This window comes from Acipenser ruthenus, chromosome 14 (assembly GCF_902713425.1).
Source record: "Acipenser ruthenus chromosome 14, fAciRut3.2 maternal haplotype, whole genome shotgun sequence".
In the NCBI taxonomy this organism is placed as follows: Eukaryota; Metazoa; Chordata; class Actinopteri; order Acipenseriformes; family Acipenseridae; genus Acipenser; species Acipenser ruthenus.
In genome coordinates this window covers 6204392-6226360 of record NC_081202.1, presented here as the reverse complement: position 1 = coordinate 6226360, position 21969 = coordinate 6204392, and the positions used below count along the sequence as shown (strand labels likewise).

At 38.3% G+C, this 21969-nt stretch overlaps 1 protein-coding gene across 3 annotated transcripts in view; it reads right to left on the bottom strand.

The window, feature by feature from the left end:
* Positions 1 to 20671, bottom strand: part of acss3 (acyl-CoA synthetase short chain family member 3) — a 30999-nt gene extending 10328 nt beyond the window's left edge. For 2 of the 3 annotated variants that reach the window (XM_034033137.3, XM_058985666.1), the window contains exons 1-9: positions 19890 to 20402; positions 18099 to 18243; positions 17325 to 17513; positions 16098 to 16232; positions 13987 to 14127; positions 11483 to 11563; positions 11273 to 11368; positions 8166 to 8317; positions 5335 to 5438 (exon numbers count right to left, since the gene is read on the bottom strand). In XM_034033137.3, the coding sequence (XP_033889028.3) occupies positions 5335 to 5438; positions 8166 to 8317; positions 11273 to 11368; positions 11483 to 11563; positions 13987 to 14127; positions 16098 to 16232; positions 17325 to 17513; positions 18099 to 18243; positions 19890 to 20305 (1459 nt within the window). In that variant the 5' untranslated portion in view covers positions 20306 to 20402. The other variant, XM_058985665.1, reaches the window with a different exon arrangement.
* Positions 20672 to 21969: the final 1298 nt, after the last annotated feature.

The window sequence follows — 21969 nt, the reverse complement described above, 5'->3', positions numbered from 1 at the left end:
AGACTGAATCCGCATGAAAGGACTGGAAACACTCATAAGCAAACTACAATAACGGGGATGCCACAATACAATACATGCCTGAGTGATACTCCTGTCTGACAGGAGTCTTACACGCATGTATCAGCATCACCCACAGTAAACTATTTCATACTGGTCCTTTCCACAGACAATTGAGAGGTTGGTGAAACACAATAAGCGGGAGTAAGACTAGCAAACAAAAGCTTACACAATGTTGGTTCCACTCCAGTCATGTCCTTGTGTGTGTTTTCTTTTCCTGAGGTGAAGAACTACCTGCAGTACCCACTGGTGCTTTAGTAGCTTACTGAAGCAATAGTTTTATGAATGAGTGCAGGCAATCCAAATGTTGGGGTCCAGTGCTAGCGATAGTAAATAGCAGGGACACCACAATTAAAATAGATGCTGTGCATGACCTCCCTCCCTCCCTCCTATGGCAACTTTTCCATTGTTCACGAGCTGCAACGAAAATCACCCTCTTCCCACAAGTCCAAAATATAGATATTCATCAGAGCTCCCAGAATGTGAGCTAGCCATCTTTTCCTTTGCTTAGGCTCTGGTTGCTAACATTGTTTGTTAACCCACTCCAATGCTCCAGTTAAAACTAAAGATATTCAAAAAACTTAAAATGAGTCTGCTAGTAATGCAAACTAGATGTTTTGTTTTATATGTTTTGTTCTGAATAAAACATTAAAGTGTAATGATACCCAGCAACTCCTTCTGGTCACAGGTCACAGGTCACATGGCCTGAGTGCAGCTAAACCATTGCAGTGAAACCGAGACAGTGGAATAAGAATGCAATTATAAAACCATGGTTAGCACTCAAGTAATATCAATAAAGAATATGAAAGATTTTTAAAAACTGTCAAAAATATCTCATTTTAAAGCTGCATTTATCACCAGACACAGCTTTTCTGTGAAGACAGGCTATTTGATAAATACATCTTTAGTAAAGCTTGCAAAGGATTTTTTTTAAAGATCATAATAACAACAACAACAACAACCTCCAACTCTCCACTAAATCAGCAGAATCTGCAAAACCATTGTAAGCAAGCACAGAGCTATGAACTGGAAAAACAGTGGTTGCCAGGCAACAAGGATGACATCAGCAACCTTCATATTTTATCCCCCTCCACAGTTTATCCTAAAATAGCTCAGACATTATCAGCATCCTTCAATACAGTTTGACCAGTTCCTGCTAGCTTTTTTATTTTTTAAATTATGTTAAATGAGTATTGCAATTTAAAACAGAGAAAAGGTTATTTCAAGGGCGCAACCAAATCCAGAGTCAGGTTACATATACAATATCAGAATTCACTCCTGTATAAAAAAAACAGAATAAAGACAGCAGGATGGATGTGCCTCTTAAAGGGTGCTGTGGATTTAAACTGAAAAGAAAGGGATTAAGAGGAAGCTAGCTGGTGAAATTGAAGTCACATAATAACAGAAGAGCCATCTGTTCATGTAAACTGGTGGCAAATGCCTGGCACATAATGAACTGAAACAGGGCTGCTGCTACAGAATAGTGATCTATTGGTGTAATTACAGGCTGGTTTCTGCACTATTTCACACACCTGTAGCTCACTGCAGAGAGAACAGACGTGTCTGTGAGCAGCTGAGGAAACACAGTTTACCTCATTGTATAAATAAAGTGTCATTTTTGATGGGGCAATTTGCTGGACCCAACAATCTTCAAGTGACAGGTATACAGTAATAAGTGACCCCTACATTTCAGTAATGTATTTCCAGGATCACAAGTCCAGAATATGTATACTCACTGGGAATCATTTTTAGATAAAAGGCCTCTACACACCGGACACAATGCAACAAGCGAAACTGTGAAGCAATGCAACAAAATGAATTCAACATATACTTGTGAGAAGTATCTTTCACACCACAGGCGACGCGGAAGTGATGCCAGGGCAACACAAAATAAATAGGATTGAATCCTATCTTTTGCGATTTGTCGTGCGACAACTAGGGAATTAACCAATCAGAGAACAGCTTCAATGCGCGTGGTCCAGCAGGATGAAGCAGTCTCCAGAATGACGGAGGAAATAATAATATTTGCAGTTGAAAAAATACCCAGAGCTTTATGACAAAGTTCATCGCAATTATAAAAGATACAGATTTGAAAGACAATATATAAATTGAATTGAGGCTACCGGTATGGTTTCTTGGTGACTGTCACAAAGACGGCCGGAGTGGGTGGCGTCAGACCAGAAGCAGAATTCACAGACAGAGACGGTGGTGAGCTGAGTGCAATGGCTGCACTCAGCGTTTATTAACAAATAAAAAGGTTTGAAACGGTACACAAAACAGGACACGGCACTTGCGCCAAAATAAACAGACATACAAAACGGACTAACACTAAACAAACGGTGCACGGACAGACAAACAGACACGGTGAGAACAAACACTTTACGTTTACGATCTTACTTATTTTAACTCTCCTCTCTCTCTCACCCGTTCTCCTCTTCCGAACACCCAACCCTGACTGAGTGCTACGTGTCTCTATATATACTGTTGTGCTGGGATTCAATTACTAATTAATTATTCACTTGAATCCCAGCACGTGAATTAATTCTGTGCAACCCCGTGCTCACATATTACATTTAACCAGCACGTGAAGTGATTTGTGCTCTCCTCGTGCCTAAATACAAATCTACACTTTTTAAATATACGTGAAACACAGACCCGTTTATATCCCGTGTACCAATGACTATACACCAACATTAACACACGCACGCAACATACAAATGCACACAGGGACGGGGCACATTGCCACAGTGACCAACATTTGAATCTTCTAAAAGATGATATATTCTGTGGAGAATAGTCACACTGCATGTAGACTACAAGCAATACACCTAACACCACATCTACCTTCTATTTGCCTGTAATGTACACATGTAACCTACCCCCTACCCCCACAGACCCACTAATGAGCAATTGCAGTGCTTGAGTGCCTGCCTTGCCATAAGGGACAAATACCTTTCTACAGAAAAGCTTCGTTTCCAGGGCCTCAGTCTCTAGGGAGGGCTTTCCTTTCACCTTTTGTTTGCACAGCATGCATCTGTTGTTTTTCTTTTGTCTCTGGAAAAATATGAATTAAATATAAATTTACAGAAGCCCTTGACTATCGGTGGCCTGCATCCACTCCAATAACTTTCCACACAATACCCGGCTTACCAGGGTGGCAGAAACTCTTAACCTTAACAGTATGAATCACACCAGAGCTAGAAGAAGTGGCTGATCTTTCAACTGCATAAATTGTTCATAAGCCTTATGGAAACCAACGTCCTTCAGTAGCTGTAGCCCATTGCATGCCGGCACGTTGAACTGTTGACCAACTACACCTCGTGACTACAGAGAACTCCAAGCTTCATATCCATACTAGCATAACAACTTAACTACTGCACCAAAACTATGGACTGATCTAATTAGATTCTAGAACATGCAGAGGGAATTCCTTTCTGTTAGGGGACAGGCACAGGATGATGAACTGGAAGTTGTGCAAGAGAAGACCTGACTGAAGCTAATGTCTATAATGATGCTTTACACCACAGCGCCTCAATCCTGACACAAAAGAAGGCATGCAAAACACTATTAAGGTTAAACTATGATACTGAACCTTTAACACTATCAAGGAGAATTGAAATTTATTTTAGAGGTTTTCATCTCGTATACAGATAGCATGTAGAGGGCGTGTAGATTTCTGAACATTAAGCTGGACCTTGCTCTATCAAAGATTAATCTTGAAACAAGCCTTTCCAACCTCAGTTAATTCCTATGATGAATCTATCTGACTAGTTCCTCCCAGCATTAGCATTTGTCTTCTACCAAAGCATTTCACCAGTGACAAATAAAGCTCAGGAGATAAGCCTTTTCGTGAAAAGACTACTACAGCTTTTCTAATGAACACATTGGAAATCGATTCGGTGGTATAAGCCTTCTTATCAAGCCGTAACCATCGCATGCACTCAAATGAAACCTTTTACAAAACTGGAAGACATTAGGAAATCAACCCAAGCACTATAACGCTCTATTACTTTCTCTGTGTTTTAGGAAGTGACACCAGGCTTCAATTCACCTGCTGGATTTCATCTTGGACTCACTTGATTTATATGTAGTGTTATTTAAATGTGTGCATTACCTATTAGCAATCCTTACATCATTAAATGCCTTGCACGTAAACATGTCCTGAGCTGAATTCTGTTACAAACGACAAACCCAATAAGAATGTGCCTGGGCGGGTAGCTGCTCGGATTCAGCCTCAGCACTGAAGTAGATTACATTAATGACAACCATTAAAATGTATAGATGCACAGCTAATGAAATAACTTCCAGTTCTCTCTTTAATAATGTGTAGTCAAATAAAAACTAAGCAGAACGAATTCACATTAGATGTCACTATCCAGGTTTTGACCAGAACAGACAAAAAGAATAACAGCAAGACAACAAGACTGCAGCAGCATCTCAGAACGGAGAGAAAAGACGGACAAGCACGTTCCAAAGGAACAGCACCTGTAGAACTCCTCTGTTGTATCCTGGGACACTATCACCCTTCATTTAAATATGCTTTATTTTGCTCTTATCTGCCCCCTATTTTACTGCATTTAATCCTGTACCTCAGAATATTGTAATCTCCCAAGTGTTTAATCTGTAGTATTTTGTACTTAATCATATCCTGATGTAACTATCACTACTTAATCATATCCTGATGTAACTTTCACTATTATCTGCTGTATTATTGAATTGTGGTTTGTCACACTTGAGAATTATTGTATTTCTTGTTCTATTGTATGACTTATATTGTAACACTTGAATGTATTTGTATTTGCTTGCGATTGTAAGTCGCCCTGGATAAGGGCGTCTGCTAAGAAATAAATAATAAAATAATAATGAAACCTGTTTAATAAACCTTCGACAGCACACTCGTTTAGAAAAAATGACTTCTTTATAGTAGTACCCTCAACAGAGGGATAAATATCTCAACTAAATATAATGTGTTAAAACAAAAACAAAACATCCAGGAGCATAATCAATGGGAATGTCATATCTAAACCACCTGGTTTGTGAAAAATGAAGCAAAATGAGTATGGAGAAATGGTTAATATCGGAACAGTAAAAAAAATATATATATATATATAAAAAATAAATAAATAACTGTCCAGACAGACTATCTGAAGTCAACTGGTGGAGAGGAAATGCCCTTTACACAAACAGAGAAGACCAACCACATAGCCACGATGATTCATCTCCTACCTGACCATTTTAGAGTAGTATAAAAGCAGTCATTATCCATGTTTTACATACCAGTCTGCCACCAGTGGTCCAGGACAGGAACCTTGAACGTTTTCTTCGCCCAGCCCAAAGTGTCCGCATCACAGCGTTCACCAGCAACAAAGAGCGTCCGCATCCTACAGGGAAAACATCCATTCTCAGCCTGATACCGAGTACTAGAACCTGCTTTTACCAGTCAGACAGCCACCGCTTACATTCACACACATACTCACATTACTGGGGTTTGTTTGTAAAGAGTTAATTGTTTTACTGTAGCATTTATGATATTACATTTTCAGATGTAAATGACCTTCTATAAAAACATAGAAAATGTAAAGACTAGTTTGCATTTCTGCAACTAATGAGCCTATGAATACTGGTTTGATTTCAAAAGATAAAGATTTACCTTCACTGTTTGATCAAATTGAAAACAGCTGGCCTCACCTAAACATCTCTGGATATTAACATTAAACATGGTGAATTTATCACGCTTATCAGTAGACAATGCAAAAACAAGATTACAGGAGGCTGTGTGGTCCAGTGGTTAAAGAAAAGGGCTTGTAACCAGGAGGTCCCCGGTTCAAATCCCACCTGACTCATTGTGTGACCCTGAACAAGTCACTTAACCTCCTTGTGCTCCGTCTTTTGGGTGAGATGTAGCTGTAAGTGACTCTGCAGCTGATGAATAGTTCACACACCCTAGTCTCTGTAAGTCGCCTTGGATAAAAGCGTTTGCTAAATAAACAAATAATAATAATAATAATAATAATAATAATAATAATAATAATAATAATAATAATAATAATAAAGCACACAAGCATTCAGTAGGCACCAGTACTGCAAAGATTATTCAAATTCATCGATTAAATTGCAAATCTTGCCATCATCAATGTATATTTTTATCATCTGCTGTAATCCATTCTGTCCTTTGCAAAAATGATGGGATGGGATGGTGGATGGGACAATTACGTATTATGTACAAAAAAAAAACAAAAAAACTGTAAAAAGCACTCTGGTTAAGTGGATGTTGCTTCATCCTTATTACTTGTTTATTTAGCAGATGCCTTACGAAGTGACTTACAGAGACTCGGGTGTGTGAACTATGCATCAGCTGCAGAGTCACTTACAACAACATCTCACCCGTAAGACGGAGCACAAGGAGGTTAAGTGACTTGCTCAGGGTCACACAGATTTGAACTGGGGACCTCCTGGTTACAAGCCCTTTTCTTTAACCACTGCACCACACAGGAAATGGTTAGGCCAAAAACCACAAGTAACAGAAGACCCAAAACACAACAGCCCGTATTTTCCGCTTCAGGCAACTAGCAGACAAATTGTCCACTCCATAACAAATGTAGTGGAAAATGATGCTGTCATGCACCTGTGTTAATATTAATTGGCCATGGTCAACACAGACATATGGCAAGTGTTTGAAGACAAGCAAAATGTCAAGTTAGCTATACTTTAACAATATAAACACTCTACCAATGTCAGATACAGTCTCCGTTTTCTAATTCCAATATAAACACTTGTACACTGCCAGTCAATGTTCATATGCAAGCTGACAATAACCATCTTAATGGGAATTAGCACACATAACTGACTTCTGTCTCATAATACAACACATGGTGCAAAGACCTCAGCCATTGATTAATAAAACCCATTCAGCCTGTTGGTCTGAGAGGAAAAAAAAAACAAGTGAAAAACGTACAAAAATGTTCAGAGTGATGGGATGTCGTCAACACGGTAGATATTTACCGGGGATAAAACAAAATAAATAGCTTTCTGTTGAACAAACTACTCTGAATGCATCGTAATCTGATAAAGGACAACAAGTACAAGCCTTATTTAAATGTATCTTGCTTCCAATACTCCCTGCTATTTATCTTCCTGTTTTTCGATTTTAGCTTACATACACTACAATGTAGTTTTAGTTTTGTTATATTACCAAAATGCAAGCAATATAGCCAACCACAAACTGAACTCAAGTTTAGTTTTTCCATTGTTGTCTGAAAAGCATTCCGGCTTGATAACCCAAGTGACCATGACAAACCTAGCACAAGGATTACAGTCAAGTGGAGTAAAGGTTGCAAGAAAACTGACAGAATAATAAAACAAGAAAGAAGAAAACAAAAAGCAAAAAACACCAACAGGAAAATTGCCAACAGTAAAGAGAGAGATACTTTCACTGAGGAGCTTTTCTGAAGGAAAGAGGACACCAGAACACCATGCTTAATGTACAGATGTTCCACCTGCTCAGGGAACCACAGTTTGTAATTGATAGACTGATCCTGATGTGTATTTGCTAACAGAAAGCATTATCCCTTAGTACTATACATTCTTACCCTACAGTGCCATTAATGTATGCACTAGAGCTTGCAGAGGTTCTATCAAGCTGCATGTATACTTTGGTGGAAGGAAATAGCTTGAAGAGTGTCATCTTCACAGTTAAAATGAGAGCTACAGAGTAATGTGTGTGCTTTTGTACCCCAGTGTTTTAGGCAAGTGCACCCAGGTCTGGGGTCCTTCCTGTTTACAGAAACAGGAAGGACAGTATGCTGTTTTACAAGAATTTTCTTCACAAGGGAGGAAGGCAGAGGCATTCAGCTTGGATTTCCACATGGGGCAGGAAATTGCTCAAGTTTTAGTCAACAGCAAACAAAGATAAAACAGCCATAGGCAGTCACACTTTGCCGTTTCTCAACAGTGGAGAAATCAACGAGAAATTCCATTCACACTGCAATGCAACACCATTTTACATTTTTATCATGTTTCTAGATCATTTTAAACATAATCCACATCTTATTATAAATAGACAGGTTTCATAGCTCTGTGGTGAATGTTGCCCCCACCCTGTATTTTACCTTGTTAGGGGATGCTGTCTCCCCAGGGCTGCCTGGGGGTCATGCTGGCGGATTGCTCGGATTGCTGTTGGGGCGGTGAACATGGCTGCCACGCCATGCTCCGATATCAAACGGAAAAATGCTCCGGCATCTGGGGTCCCCACGGGCTTGCCCTGCAGAGAGAGTTAAAGACGAGGCACTGAAGAAACAGAATATGTAAATGCCTCATGCAGTGTGCATTTTTAAAATGTGCCTGACAGCACAGAAAAAACAAACAAACAAACAATACCTTTGGGGAATTAGAAGCTGGAGTACCAATTATTAAAATATAAATGTCATGAAAAAAAAAACCACACACACACAAATAAAAAACACTTAATTTATTCCCTGTTGTTTTGCTCCATTGTATAATGCATCTACAGGCACACAAATACAACAGGTACTGTCACACAACAGGATTTCCTATTTGAAATGCCCAAACCCTTGTGTGTTGGAAGGTGGGAAGGGAGAGGGGCTGCTGCTGCCCAAACCCTTGTTGATCCGGTATGGAAGCTTGGTGCATTCAACAGCCTATCAACAGTGATGCGACGTTGCAATGCCATTGTTGTTCTAGTTTAGTGCTCATGTTGCTCAGAACTGAGGGGTGAGATGATGCCTCTTGGGGTAAGAGTGTAATATCCAGCAATGGTTAAGTGAGCACAAGCCTCTAAACCTGGAGCATGGATCACCAGACAGCAGGTGTGCATGATCATGCAGCTGCTATGGTCCCGTCTCTTCATATAGATGTGGATGTTAGTCACGGGTAATGGCTGCAGGTCTTTTTATGAGAGGTGACCAAATGAGAGTAAGAACTAAAATAATAAAATAACTTTGAATATACTGTAGCAAGTATTTGCCAAGCTGGTGATTTTAAAAATAAATATATTTTTTACAAGCAGATTTTTTTTTTTTTTTTGTAGATGGCATAACTGCACTATTAGTATCACTGGAATCAATTAGAATGATAATACACTTGCTTCTGAATGTTAAAGCTACCATGACATTTGACAAAAAAACAAGTCTGTCTGTCCAAAGTTCCTTAAATACAATCTTCACTTTGCCGACTCACTATAGGGACAACTTTTTTTTTTTTTTAGTCACAAGCATGACTACAGAAAGAAACATCCTATACTGTTGTCGTCGTCACATAAATACAGTACACCTGTTAGTGTGGATAAATAAAGTCCCCCTCCCCCAGTGAAGGCTGTAAGAAGAGCTCATGTGTTGCAGTCTAAACCCAAAGCAAGAACAGGACCTCAGTAAGCAAAAGCCCATGCTTAAGTCCTGTTTAAAATGTATTGCTATGTAAATAAAGAACAATTGAGATTTGAAGCCCAGGTGTTTCCATCAGGGTTTATCAGCTTCAGATAAGGTTTGTTTATACTGCAGCCAATTCATTGTCTCTCAGGCCTATTCAAACATAATACACAGCAATGGCTTTCTTTTAAGTCATGAAATATAAACACAGTATTTCACTGCTCAGAGTAATGAGCAACAAATGCATTAATATTCACTGCTTCAGGACATCTACAAAACAAGAGAACGTATGCAGCAAGAAACACACTATAAAAGCATTAATTACACATTTATTTAAACTTTGGATTTTTTATTTATTAGAGTGGGTGTGTGTATATATATATATAAAATTATACACACACTGCTTTGTTACTTGGGTTGACATTCTGGTTACACTTCATAAAATATCCAGCATTACAGATCAAATTCAGACCCTCCCAATCTCTACCCTGTAGTGGCAAATAAACTGGTTTACAGTAAACTACGGATGTAAGGTTTTATGCAAGACACTGTGTAGTATATGACAGAGGAAAGCACTATACAACATTGTTGTGCAACACTGCAACTGTATTCCAAAGTCTAGAGGTCACTAAATTACATAGGCAAATGTATTTACAAACACATCTCTTCCTAGATACTGTGTGTCCTTTGTGTTAGAAAATCCCATCTCCATGCGTGCAGGTACCCAGTTTGATAATGTATAGCTGTCTTTACAGTAAACATGAATTGCCTGTTCTTGACCTCTCCATAGACTATATGATTGCTTTCTCATGTTCAGCTGAATACCTCATCTAAATTATAAAAACTAGGAATGCATTACGCTTTAAGAAAATGTAAACATTTGCTTTTTTATACAAAGAATGACATTTTATTCTGCTCTTCTGCACGTTATACTATTAAATCTCACTAACCTCATTCTTTGCTGGTTTACATCACACACAATAGTTTTACATGATTTGATTGCTCACCTGCAATCTACACTGTAAAAATGTAGAAAAGATTCATAATGCTTCAGCCTTTAGAGCAGATTCAAACAAGGGTTTAAATTCACTATAACGATTAACAGCTGCAAGAGATTTGCCACTGCGTTATCTAATAATATTCCACCTGGCATGATGGAATTCTCTACAGTCCTGGATGTTTTGTGGACATACCCACTGGAAGCGAGAAGACTGTTCCCAATTGTTTGATAGCAGACGCTGAAAATAAGCAATGCCCAGGACAGGAAGACAGACAGGGTTCAAACGCGAGGCGTTCCGAGGAAAGAATAGACACATTTAAGCTCTTCTATTTTTACGATGTGTGTTTTGTGTTGTTCATGGGATGCATGCTTTACTATGCAAATGCTACAGGAGATTGTGCTCCTGTTCCATACAGCATGAGCCACTGGAGATGAAACAAACTGAAGGGCTGTTCATTCACTCCAGGGCCATTCCTGGAATTGCAACATGTGTTACATTAAGTAAGCCATCAGTATTCCGTGTATAAGGACCCATCATGACAGAAATATTATAACATTAGTGACTCCAGTGTAATAAATCTCAAACCTTGCTCTGAATAGGATTTATCAGACTCAAAACAATTAAGGGATATTTGGAGATGATCATTATATCAAATACAGAATTTGGGGATTTACCATGCTTTATATACACAACATTAAACATTTCTCTAGATTGGTGTTGGCCATTTTATCAATACAAGACTGATAATATACACTCTGAATATCCCAGAACTCTCTAACAGTGTATTGGCATTTTACATATCATTGTTTTCAGTGGAGTGACCTAGTGTACCTCATACAGAACGGTAGTGTTGCCATGAAGCAAAGGCGCATAGCAGATATAGGAGTGCCCGACTACCCAGCCCAGGTCAGAAGCTGCCCACCAGACCTGGAAAATAAACACAAAATGTCATTAAATAAAACACAAGCAGACACTATTCCACAGCAGAGGACTGAAGATGCTGCTGTAATATAGAAAGTATAAATAGACCAGAAGCATTACCTCTCCAGGACTGAGACCATACACATTTGACATAGTCCAATTCAACATCACTGCATAACCACCTGTATCTCGAACAATACCCTGCAAAGAAAAAGATGGATATCAAGTCACTGTTGAGACGGGATCTAGAAAACAGACAAAGTTATTATCTAGGATGAAAACACACAAAAAAAATCAGAGGTGTGTGTCTTAGTGTCTGTCATTTGTGAGCTCAGAATGGAGCACATTTTTATATTGGTTATTCATACAGATCTATATAGATGAATCAACATGGTTTCAAGCAATATCCTGTAGCATTTCCATAACACAGCACATGCATCACATTAATAACACAAAACATACATGGTAAAAATAGAATTAAAAACAGGTGCATACTATTATTATTTATTTCTTAGCAGACGCCCTTATCCAGGGCGACTTACAATTGTTACAAGATATCAATTTATTTTTACATACAATTACCCATTTATACAGTTGGGTTTTTACTGGAGCAATCTAGGTAAAGTACCTTGCTCAAGGGTACAACAGCAGTGTCCCCCACTGGGGATTGAACCCACAACCCTCCGGTCAAGAGTCCAGAGCCCTAACCACTCCTCCACACTGCTGCATACATTCATTGTGTTCCATTTGAGACAGATACAAAATTATTTAATTTCCTTAGACAGGGGGCAGAGTATTCAGAGTCTCGTAAACTTCAATCTTTTAGAAAATACTGCACTTTCAAATAATTCATTTAATAAAAAGACCCTAGACCAGTTTTATTTGTAATTTACAGGCTACAAAAATCCCCCAATACAGCCAAGAAATAGACGCTGTAGCCAAACAGCTTATAAAGATTTGATCCAGCAGAGAACCCAACAGAGAACCTGCAGCTCTTGAAGTCTGACTGTAATTTACATATTCAGCACAGTACCTCCAATTAACATTGATGGGTAGTTTTCTGTTTTCTAGTAGTTCAATACTGATTTCTTAACTGAGGTAGGAGATATGTTTATTATAATGTTAATAGGGGAGATTTCCAAGCAAAAAAGTTTCAAAATAGTTCACATGATTAATCAAACCATATACCATCCATGTGCAAAGCTTTCAAGGGCATTACAATTAGGGGAAGTGGATCTTTTGTAGGCATGAACGCAACACATTACCCAGTTTGGAATAGGAAGGATGTCTTTTCTCTTGAAACAGACAAGATCAAGTTGTCCTGATAAGACTCTGCTCTAAATATCTCAACAGCAGAAAGCTTAAATACATGAGGGAAAAGGGGCATCATTACAACAAAAGACATGTTTAATAGAACAGCATAATATTGTGGTGACAGTCCAGTTGTTATGAACAATAAATCGTAAAGACAATGAATATTAGATTATTTTTTTTTTTGGCGCTTTGGATATTAAAGTTTACGATTGTGTGTGGCTTTAGAAAGGACAGAAAGGAGGCAGCTATGGAACTTTAGTAACGAAACCGAGATGTGTAGAGTTTGAACTGAATCATGGCATTTCATAGAACTGCATGGCTACATATTTAGCATTAGACCTGTGTGGGTACATTAACAAGGTTTTGCATTGCACTGTATAAAGAGAAATGACCCTGGCACACACTCGCTGGTGTGTCAGTCAGGTTTTTAGAGGATATTTCATCTCATATACAGTATGAAATGTGTAGGAACAGGCAAGTATTCTTATTTGCCACAGTTTAACCTGTGCCTGGACTCAGGAAGGACTACAGCAGGACTATCTAAATATTTAAAAGATAAAGTGTGATTTTACATGATAGGGAAAAAATTACAATCTCACTGCCAGTCAGTAATCTACACATCTAGAAAAATCTGTAAGCTTCCGTGCGGACGTCCTGTCCTGTTCCAGGGGTCCTGCTAATTGGAATGCCTTGCCACTTTCAAAGGGTTTAGCCAACAAACCGGAAAAGTGTGACTTTGTGAACAAAATGAAAGCATCCCCTGCGTCTCAACAATGTGGGCTCCTTGTAGGACACACAGACAGATACTGTGTGTTCAAATGTACTCAGAAACTAACATGCTTTTTACAGGTTGGAACTTATTGCAATTAAGTTGGACCTATTATACAAATCGGATACTGTATTTTCACAGAATTTGACTTTTAGAATAAGAATATAATATTATTACTATTATAACTACAACTACTACTAATAGTAATGAGAAATTACCACACATTTTGGTTTAGCATAATAAGAACAGCAAATATATATATATATATATATATATATATATATATATATATATATAATCTCTTTAAGTTTCCAAAATTTCATAAAAATCACATATTGAATACCTAACCATGACAAAATTTCTGCAAACAGGGTGAAAAAATGCTTCAGCAAGTGACTTGTTCAAGGTCAGACGCTAAACAAGTGGCGGAGCAGGGATTCAAACCCTCAATCTCCTGCTCCCTTTCCCATTCCAGGGATCATTAAACCACAATGCACTTTAATAATGCATAACCAATGCTAATGGCTTCTACATGACATACCTTGGGCAGTCCTGTAGTTCCTGAGGTATACAGAATATAAAGAGGATGATCTGAGGACACAGGGACACAGTCATGGGGGCAAGCTGCTGCCATCTCCTCATCCCAGTATAGGCACTGGCCGGCAGTCATGGAAACAGACTCCTGCAATCAAATCAAATCAGCATGTGTTATCATTCTCCTGTTATTCATTCGTGGAACACTGGAAGTCAGTAGGACACCACACTGCCTGCAGTACAGTAATACAATGATTGTTTAATTAGTTAAAATCAACAGATTATTTTTTAAAGAATAGCTGCATTGTGTTTATTCTGTTGAAGAGTCTTGGATTTGCTTAAAGAAAGAAACAGTTTTGTTACATTTACCCCCATGGAAGCAGTGCAATGACAGAACTCGTATATAAATCACATTCTTGAAGAGTCCAAATAATTTTTGCTTCATTATTAATAAAGTTTTCTCAATGCACACATTATACTACTAGATATGTATAATAATATGCAGATGTTTTCAGGCATCTGTGAAGGATTTTTTCTCGGGGCAAGTGCTTTTTGAATAATAAAAGGGCTCTCAATGCTACAATTATTGTGGATTACTATCTGTCTGATATTTGATTAGGAGACTGGTAGTTGATTGTACCGCTACTGTGAGCCTGAAGAGGCTGTTTGTATCCTCTTACTGCTACAAGTCAGAGCAGGAGCATGGCTTTTTTGCTTGAAGTGCCAAGCAGGTTTCAAGGTAACTGTCTATAAGTTCTGCTCACAGGTAATAGAAAGTGCACAAAATGTCAACCAATGGCAAAGTAGGCAGGCAGAACTGGATACAATCTAAGTGTCATAGTTAGGGAGACACATGAATTGAACGCAAAGCATCGTGTTCATTATTCAAGCACATCATAATGTATCACTGGCATAAAACCAATATTGAAAGATACCCTATAAAACATGAAAAAAGAGTCTCTTCCAAATACAGTATGTTGATTTCATTTCTGAACACTTGCAGGCCACTTCGGTATCACCTCTTGGTTTAATATTCTCTGCAAACCGTGAGGCCTGTCAAGTGTTTTTCCATTATTCTTTTGGGCGATGAATTGTTTGCATCCATCCATCTAAAACCTGTGGCTTGCATGTTTGTATTCCAGTCTCTCAGGTGCAGTTCAAGCCACCCCACACTACAAGAATTGAACAGAGGACTTCAGGAAAGTTAAAGAACAAGAATCAAACTGGCCTCTTTTGGGGGAATAATGGTTTCCATAGTGACCTAAACACTAGCACTCTGTCTGTAGTTCTGGTGTTTCCAGCAGTGTTTAAGAAAATCACGTTTACCAGTTTGTACACATATCAAGAGAACTGGTTTATCTCTACTTTAGTAGCACTGGCAGGGTTAATGTATGTATGCTACCAACATACATTTTAGTATATTGTACAGGAAATGTCCAGTACACCCTCGCTATAACAAACCTGTTGGGGTCCAAGCCTTTTGTTTGATATATCGAGGGGTTTGTTAAAGCGAAAGGACAATCAAAAAGAACGATAAACTGTTGGAGTAAGTTAATGAGATGAGATTGTGAATAAAAGCAGAATTACTGGTGCCTGTTTGTCTCATGTATGCAGTATTCTGCCTTTGCTTTATCCTATCCCTTAAAGAATTAAAAACGCAGTACAAAAAGCAAAAATCTGAATTGATGCTGAACTTTTATTCAAAATCAATCTGACATGAATCATTTCAAAGTGCACTAAATCTTAATCCAACATGCAAGAATCCCAAACTGAGTTTTTATTCCAAATCAACTCAACATGAAAAGTTTGAATTTGAATTTTGTAAACTTATGCGCAATTAACAAATAGTTGGCATAGTGAAATAGAGAGATCAATAACCACCATCTGACAGTCACTAACACAGAATGAAATACTAAACAGAAACTATATTTATCCTTTTTATTAGACAATTTGCAAATGTATATAGCAAACATGATTCCAAGACCCTATACCCTTACTTACCGTCACATCACAAAAACTTTTTTATAGCGAGGTAAAATAGTTTATAATTGAAAAAGAATGCATGTACTGTGCAACACTGCAAAGGTTAAACTATGATGATGGATCTTTAAGACTCACCATGTTAGGCCGGTTATAGATAAGGACTTTCTGAGGTTTGTGTTTGCAGAGCTCCATTGCTTTCTCTAGCAGAGGGATGTATTCCACTCTTCTGCCAGGCTCAATGCCAAAGGATGCACTCACCACTATTTTGGGCTACAGTAAAAAAAAAAAAATGACAGTAATCCAGATACATCTAGTGACCAATTTCAATGGACCAAAAATGCATTATTGTAGAGGGTCCAACAAATACAGATAATGTTCTAAAATAAATAATGACATTTTAATGACCATTCCATATGAAACCAACACAGGGTCATATGGTCACTTCCTCAGAACTTGGTTGTGAATTGGTGTGAACATTATTAGCATTGAGAAACTGACCCATAATATTTTCATAACAAGGTCATAAGGTGTAGGCCAGAAACATGACTGTGAACAACTTTTGGGAAATAACTTCTGTTCTGTCAGAGTGTCACAGAAATAGAATGATCTTTGGTGGTAAATCTCTCTCCCGACCTGTGAGGGAGCTAAGTAACAGGAATAGAGTACCCTGGACTGTTTGGCCTGACAATTAATTAATTAATTCCCAGGATTAAAAGGAAGTCTGTCATCTAGAAAGGGGGCGGAGCTTCGGTGCACTAACTCATCGACCCGGAAGGGAAATGATGTGGCAGCCGCGGATTGTAGGAGCAGCTGCAATCATTTACCAAGGGGTCATGTGTGACAGTACAAATAGGGGACGAAGCAACGTAATCCGTTCCTTAATTTTGGTTAAAGAACAACCCGGAAGGACCTTTGTTTTGTGAAATGTTTTATTTTGTCTCTAATTTTTGCTTGTTATTTAGTAGACGGCTAAACATGTCCGGAGCTGTCGCCAGAGGCCAGCACCAACCCGGACAGCACGTCACTTGTTACCACGATAAATTGTATTTAGCACCACAAGCACTACAGCACTCACCCTGGACTGGTGACCGTATTTATGTACTGCATGTGTACTATTGACTGTGTTTATTGTTTGGAACTGCAATTCTGTTATTTAGAACAGTGCAATATGAGTGAAACTGTCACAAAACCATCTACACACATAGCCTTTTGACTGCCACTCAGAATGTTTATGTTCCTGATGTGTGCCACAGTAAAAATAAGCAATAACTTGTAAGTGAATGGGAGTGCGCGATGGGTAAGATTTATAGAAATGTTTTCTTAGCTATAAGCACTTTAGTTACTTTCCAGTTAGGATTTTACCTTGGCATGCTCAATTCTGATTGACAGCTCCTTTGATGCAAAACCGCCAAATATCAGGCTGTGTGTGGCTCCTATCCTTGCGCAGGCCAGCATGGTGAACATGGCCTGGGGAATCATGGGCATATAGATAACAACACGGTCTCCTTTCTGCACCCCATGCTTCACCAGAACACCCGCTAACTGGGAGACCTGTATGATATTTGAGAAGGTAGATTAGACAACATGTGAGGGTCACCCAGAATCAAATATGCAAACTGATTGTTTCATACCCCTGTACTGTAATTTTGCAGTTTAGCATGATGGTCCCATGTCTGCACTGTAATTTTGCAGTTTAGCATGATGGTTCCATCCCTGTACTGTAATGTTGCAGTTTAGCATGATGGTCCCATGCCTGCACTGTAATTTTGCAGTTTAGCATGATGGTTCCATCCCTGTACTGTAATGTTGCAGTTTAGCATGATGGTTCCATCCCTGTACTGTAATTTGCATTTACCACGGTTCATCGTAGTTACCATGTCTTTCTTCACCATGCTTCCACACAGCTTTACTACTACACTTAGCAATTTTCCTCATAGGGGACTTCAGAGAGACAACACAGCAAAACATTGTGTAAATATCATTTGATTTGATTGTTTGTTGCACTCAAAGCTATAGAGGATTGATGTTGGTTACCAGTGAAGTAGATCAGGTGTGATAGAGGGATTTTCTTTTCATAGAGGTATTAAAACCTGTTTGGTATGCACTGGCTCCAGTTAAATCATTCAGTTCCCTAACCTGCTCCAGTGTCTGGCTGTATGTGATGGCCTGTTTAGATCCAGTAACAGGACTGTCATAGATGATGGCAGTCTGGTCCCCTCGTCCATTTTCAACATGCCGGTCTATTGCGTTATAGCAGATGTTAAGTTTCCCATCAACAAACCTTAAGCACAAAGAAAAAATATGTTACCTGCAAAATCCAATCATTACTTTCACTTGTCATTCTGTGAATCCAACGTTAATCTCATTAAAGAACGCAACCTAAAGATAAGAGCCATATTCCCAAAGCATTTACCACCCAGTTTTGTTTTTTCCTAAAAAGAATGCAACATGTTGATTTTTAGAAGCGTCCTATAGATAACTCTAGAGTTTAGAAGCTCCTACACGCAACTTTGTTAGTTCACTTCACAAAAAATGGCCTTAAGTGGTTTACAAATTGTGCAATTTCTTTTTGGTCTGCATAAAGAAACATCTGGGATCATTGGACATAATCTCTGATATCTAAAAGTAAGTGCAAAACCAAACTAGTAATAACATATTTAGGGTGGCCATATGGTCCCATGTTCACTGGGACAGCTTGGGACTGTTTTTTATCTTCCATTGCAATGCAATCTAGTACCTATTACCTGTCTCAGCTACCTTCCATGTGTATCTCTTCTTAGAGAAGCAGGACTACATTTACCAGAATGCATTGCAATACGAGTTTTAACTTTCCCAGAAACATGGAGCAGAACTGAAAATGACTGTAAAGGTTTTTACTTGTACCCTTTCAGCTTCTGGGTAGTCTGGATATGTTGCTACAGGCACCAGGTCTTTCTCTACTTTAGAGACATGAGGCAATATTAATTAATTAGATCCCGTAAAGTGTTTGTTTGTTTTAGTTTCTGTTCCTCATTGTAGGGAAACGCCCCTGATTTTAGCCTTACGTATTGTTTAGTGCGACGGTTTTTAACAGTAATATTCTGTGAAGCACTCGGCTTAGAATGTAATTACTACAAAAATATAATAACGGACTCGGTAATTAAATACACCTGTAACGTGTTAGCGGGTGATAATTCACCCAGTAAACTACTTGTATTATTATTATTATTATTATTATTTTATTATTTTTTTTAGGTAAAACTAGTTGGATTACGGGACTGCTTTGTGTGTGCTGTATTACATTGCTGTATTTCTTGAAGCTGCTGATTGTTTGTAGTAATTAGTTGATTTTATATAAAATGTGCTGTCCTACTTGGATTGACTCTCCTAGTTTTAATGTCCCAAATAAAAATTGTATGACTTTTTATTATCGCCTGTGTGCCTTTTCTCTGGTTACATCCCAGTTATGTATCACTGCCCTATAAAACGAACCTGTCAAACTCTGAATTGTAAGGAGCTTAACTGGATATGTAAATTACTCAAATTCGGAGGGCGCAATTCCCTCGGTCTTGTAGTCAGGCTACTGATTTTGATCCCGTGCCATTTACTGTAGGCGCTTTCTCCTGTCTCGGCCTCTGAGCGAGGAGGTGCTACAATAACAAAACCCACAAAATTCCACACGTAAAAATGAAACCCGTCATCATCACTGTGTCGGCAGAGGTCGAAATGTTCAGCTGAAGAGTTCTTAATATCAATGAGATATTATAAAACAAAATCTAAAAACCATACACAATGTATACTTTCGCAAAACAACACTGCATACAATAAACAACTGAGCAATATATAAACCTTTAAAGTACAGTGTCGCTTATTTTACAATTGGGTTATTTGCATTTAATTATTACCAAATGCATACATAGAAGTTAGGCCTAGTAATAAACAGCTTACCATTTAGTAAAAGGGGGGTTGGAATTATCCAATGTTTTACTCCATTGCTCGAACCAAGTAATACTCTGCGCTGCTTCACTCCAAAACTTTTCTGGATCCTGAATTGAGGAACTGAACGCTTGGTTGTATAGTTCACTGCTAATTACACTGGTCGAATAACGCCTTGTAGATAAATACACACTTGGCGAAATATTGTCACAAGACCTTGTTACAAAGTTGCAGGCTAAAAAATGTGATCCTTTCCGTGAACTTTTGAAATTGCAATTCTGTCTAGTTTGAATCTCTCCCGACAAGACAATAGAGTTGTAAAGTTGTTTGGTATTTACTAAATGCACACCCGTATCTGTTGATGTAGCTGAACGAATTCTGAATGAATTAATAAGAATGTTGTTCAGAACAATACGCATGGTCCCCATCACGCAGTTGCTAGTTTATAAAACTGTAAAACAGGCAGGGGTGTACTGAAGCTACAAGTAAACCCAGGGATGCAGTGTACCGTTTTTAAGTAAGAAACTCTTACATTTCACAGTTCAAGAACAACAATTCCAAGCCAGGTTTTCTGTATCGCCCTATTCGGTTTCATTTGGAACACATCCGTTTGACATTGCTCAAAACGAGTTTGAATTACACGCAAGCTTGCATAATGGCTTGTACACTGGCAAAAGCATGCAAATACAATATCATACAGTGGACGTCATCTGATCTGTGACTGACTTATGAACTATGGGAAGAGATCATTAATATTAACCGCCTTACATAAACTGCCTTCATGCACCAACTGCCTGCAGCTCTTGCCAAAAGTTTTCTATCACCCTATATAATTAAATAATTGCTTCATTAAGTCGAATGAAACCCTGCTGAATAATGTTACGTTAACATATTTAATTACATACTGTTTTGTAGTTTTCCATACATTATTTAACGAAAAACTGACATATATTGAAAACATTTGACATTTCGAATCTAACATGAAATACTGCATTTTCTTTCCTTATATGATGTTAAATAAACTATCTAAATTATGTCTCAACCCTAAAATACAGGTGATGCCAAACTTTTGGCCATATCTGTATACGTGGTTAAGGATACATTGTAGGATTTCTGATCATTAGAGAGAGAGGTGAGGGTGAAAAGGGTTAAACAAATAGTACCAGCAAAACATTTTGCACTTACTGTATTCAAGACTGAACTTTTTGGTTACGCTGAACTCTTGGGTCTGAAAAGGGCTTATATGCATGCTGTCTCTGTAATGCTTGCAGTTGCTATTTAAAAAGACCCTTTAAAATACAAATAAAAATAGGATAATCAAGTTAATGAATGAAAAAATAAACCTGCCTGTCTCTCTTTTGATAAATGAAATATGGAGGAATCATTTGATATTATTCTATTTCTGAAATGTATAAAGCAAAATATCAAAGCCCTGCTCAGTCTGGCTAACTGCAGACACAAATAAATAGACTACATGAAGGCTTCTCTCCCTAATAGACGTCTACATAAGACGTTGACATAAGATCTATAAGATCAGATTAATATCATACAATTCCTCTGTGCCATGTTTCTTTAAGCAGGACACATATGAGACCGGTTGTTTTTTGTTTGGTTCAACAATTTGTGTTTCTCCTTCACGTTTTTCCATCTACAGACATGAAGCAAACCACTCTTTCCAGTCTGAATCCACTCTAGAGCCATACATGTGATATTGCAGGATCATCGACTTCTTTGTACGATATTAATAACGAGCAAGATTTTGGGGTGGAAATGGTGATATCAATACAATGTGGATTTGTATGGAATATTTTTCACAATCTTTATTGTGATACAATTTTACTTCAGTTTTTGCATTGTGGGTGTAAAACAAAACTGTAACAAAGCAGTAAGAGATAGTAGATCCTGGGTTCAAATCCCAGCTCAGCCACTACAGGAACAGCCACTTATGCCACCTAGTGGACAGTTATCACATTGCAGCTCTGGATCTCAGAGGTGGATCATGTTGGTCACAGGAGGAAGCCAATCATCAGCACCTCTCGTGAATCATCTCCCAAACTGCTTGCCCAGTTGTGCACGTCTCTACTCTTATCTT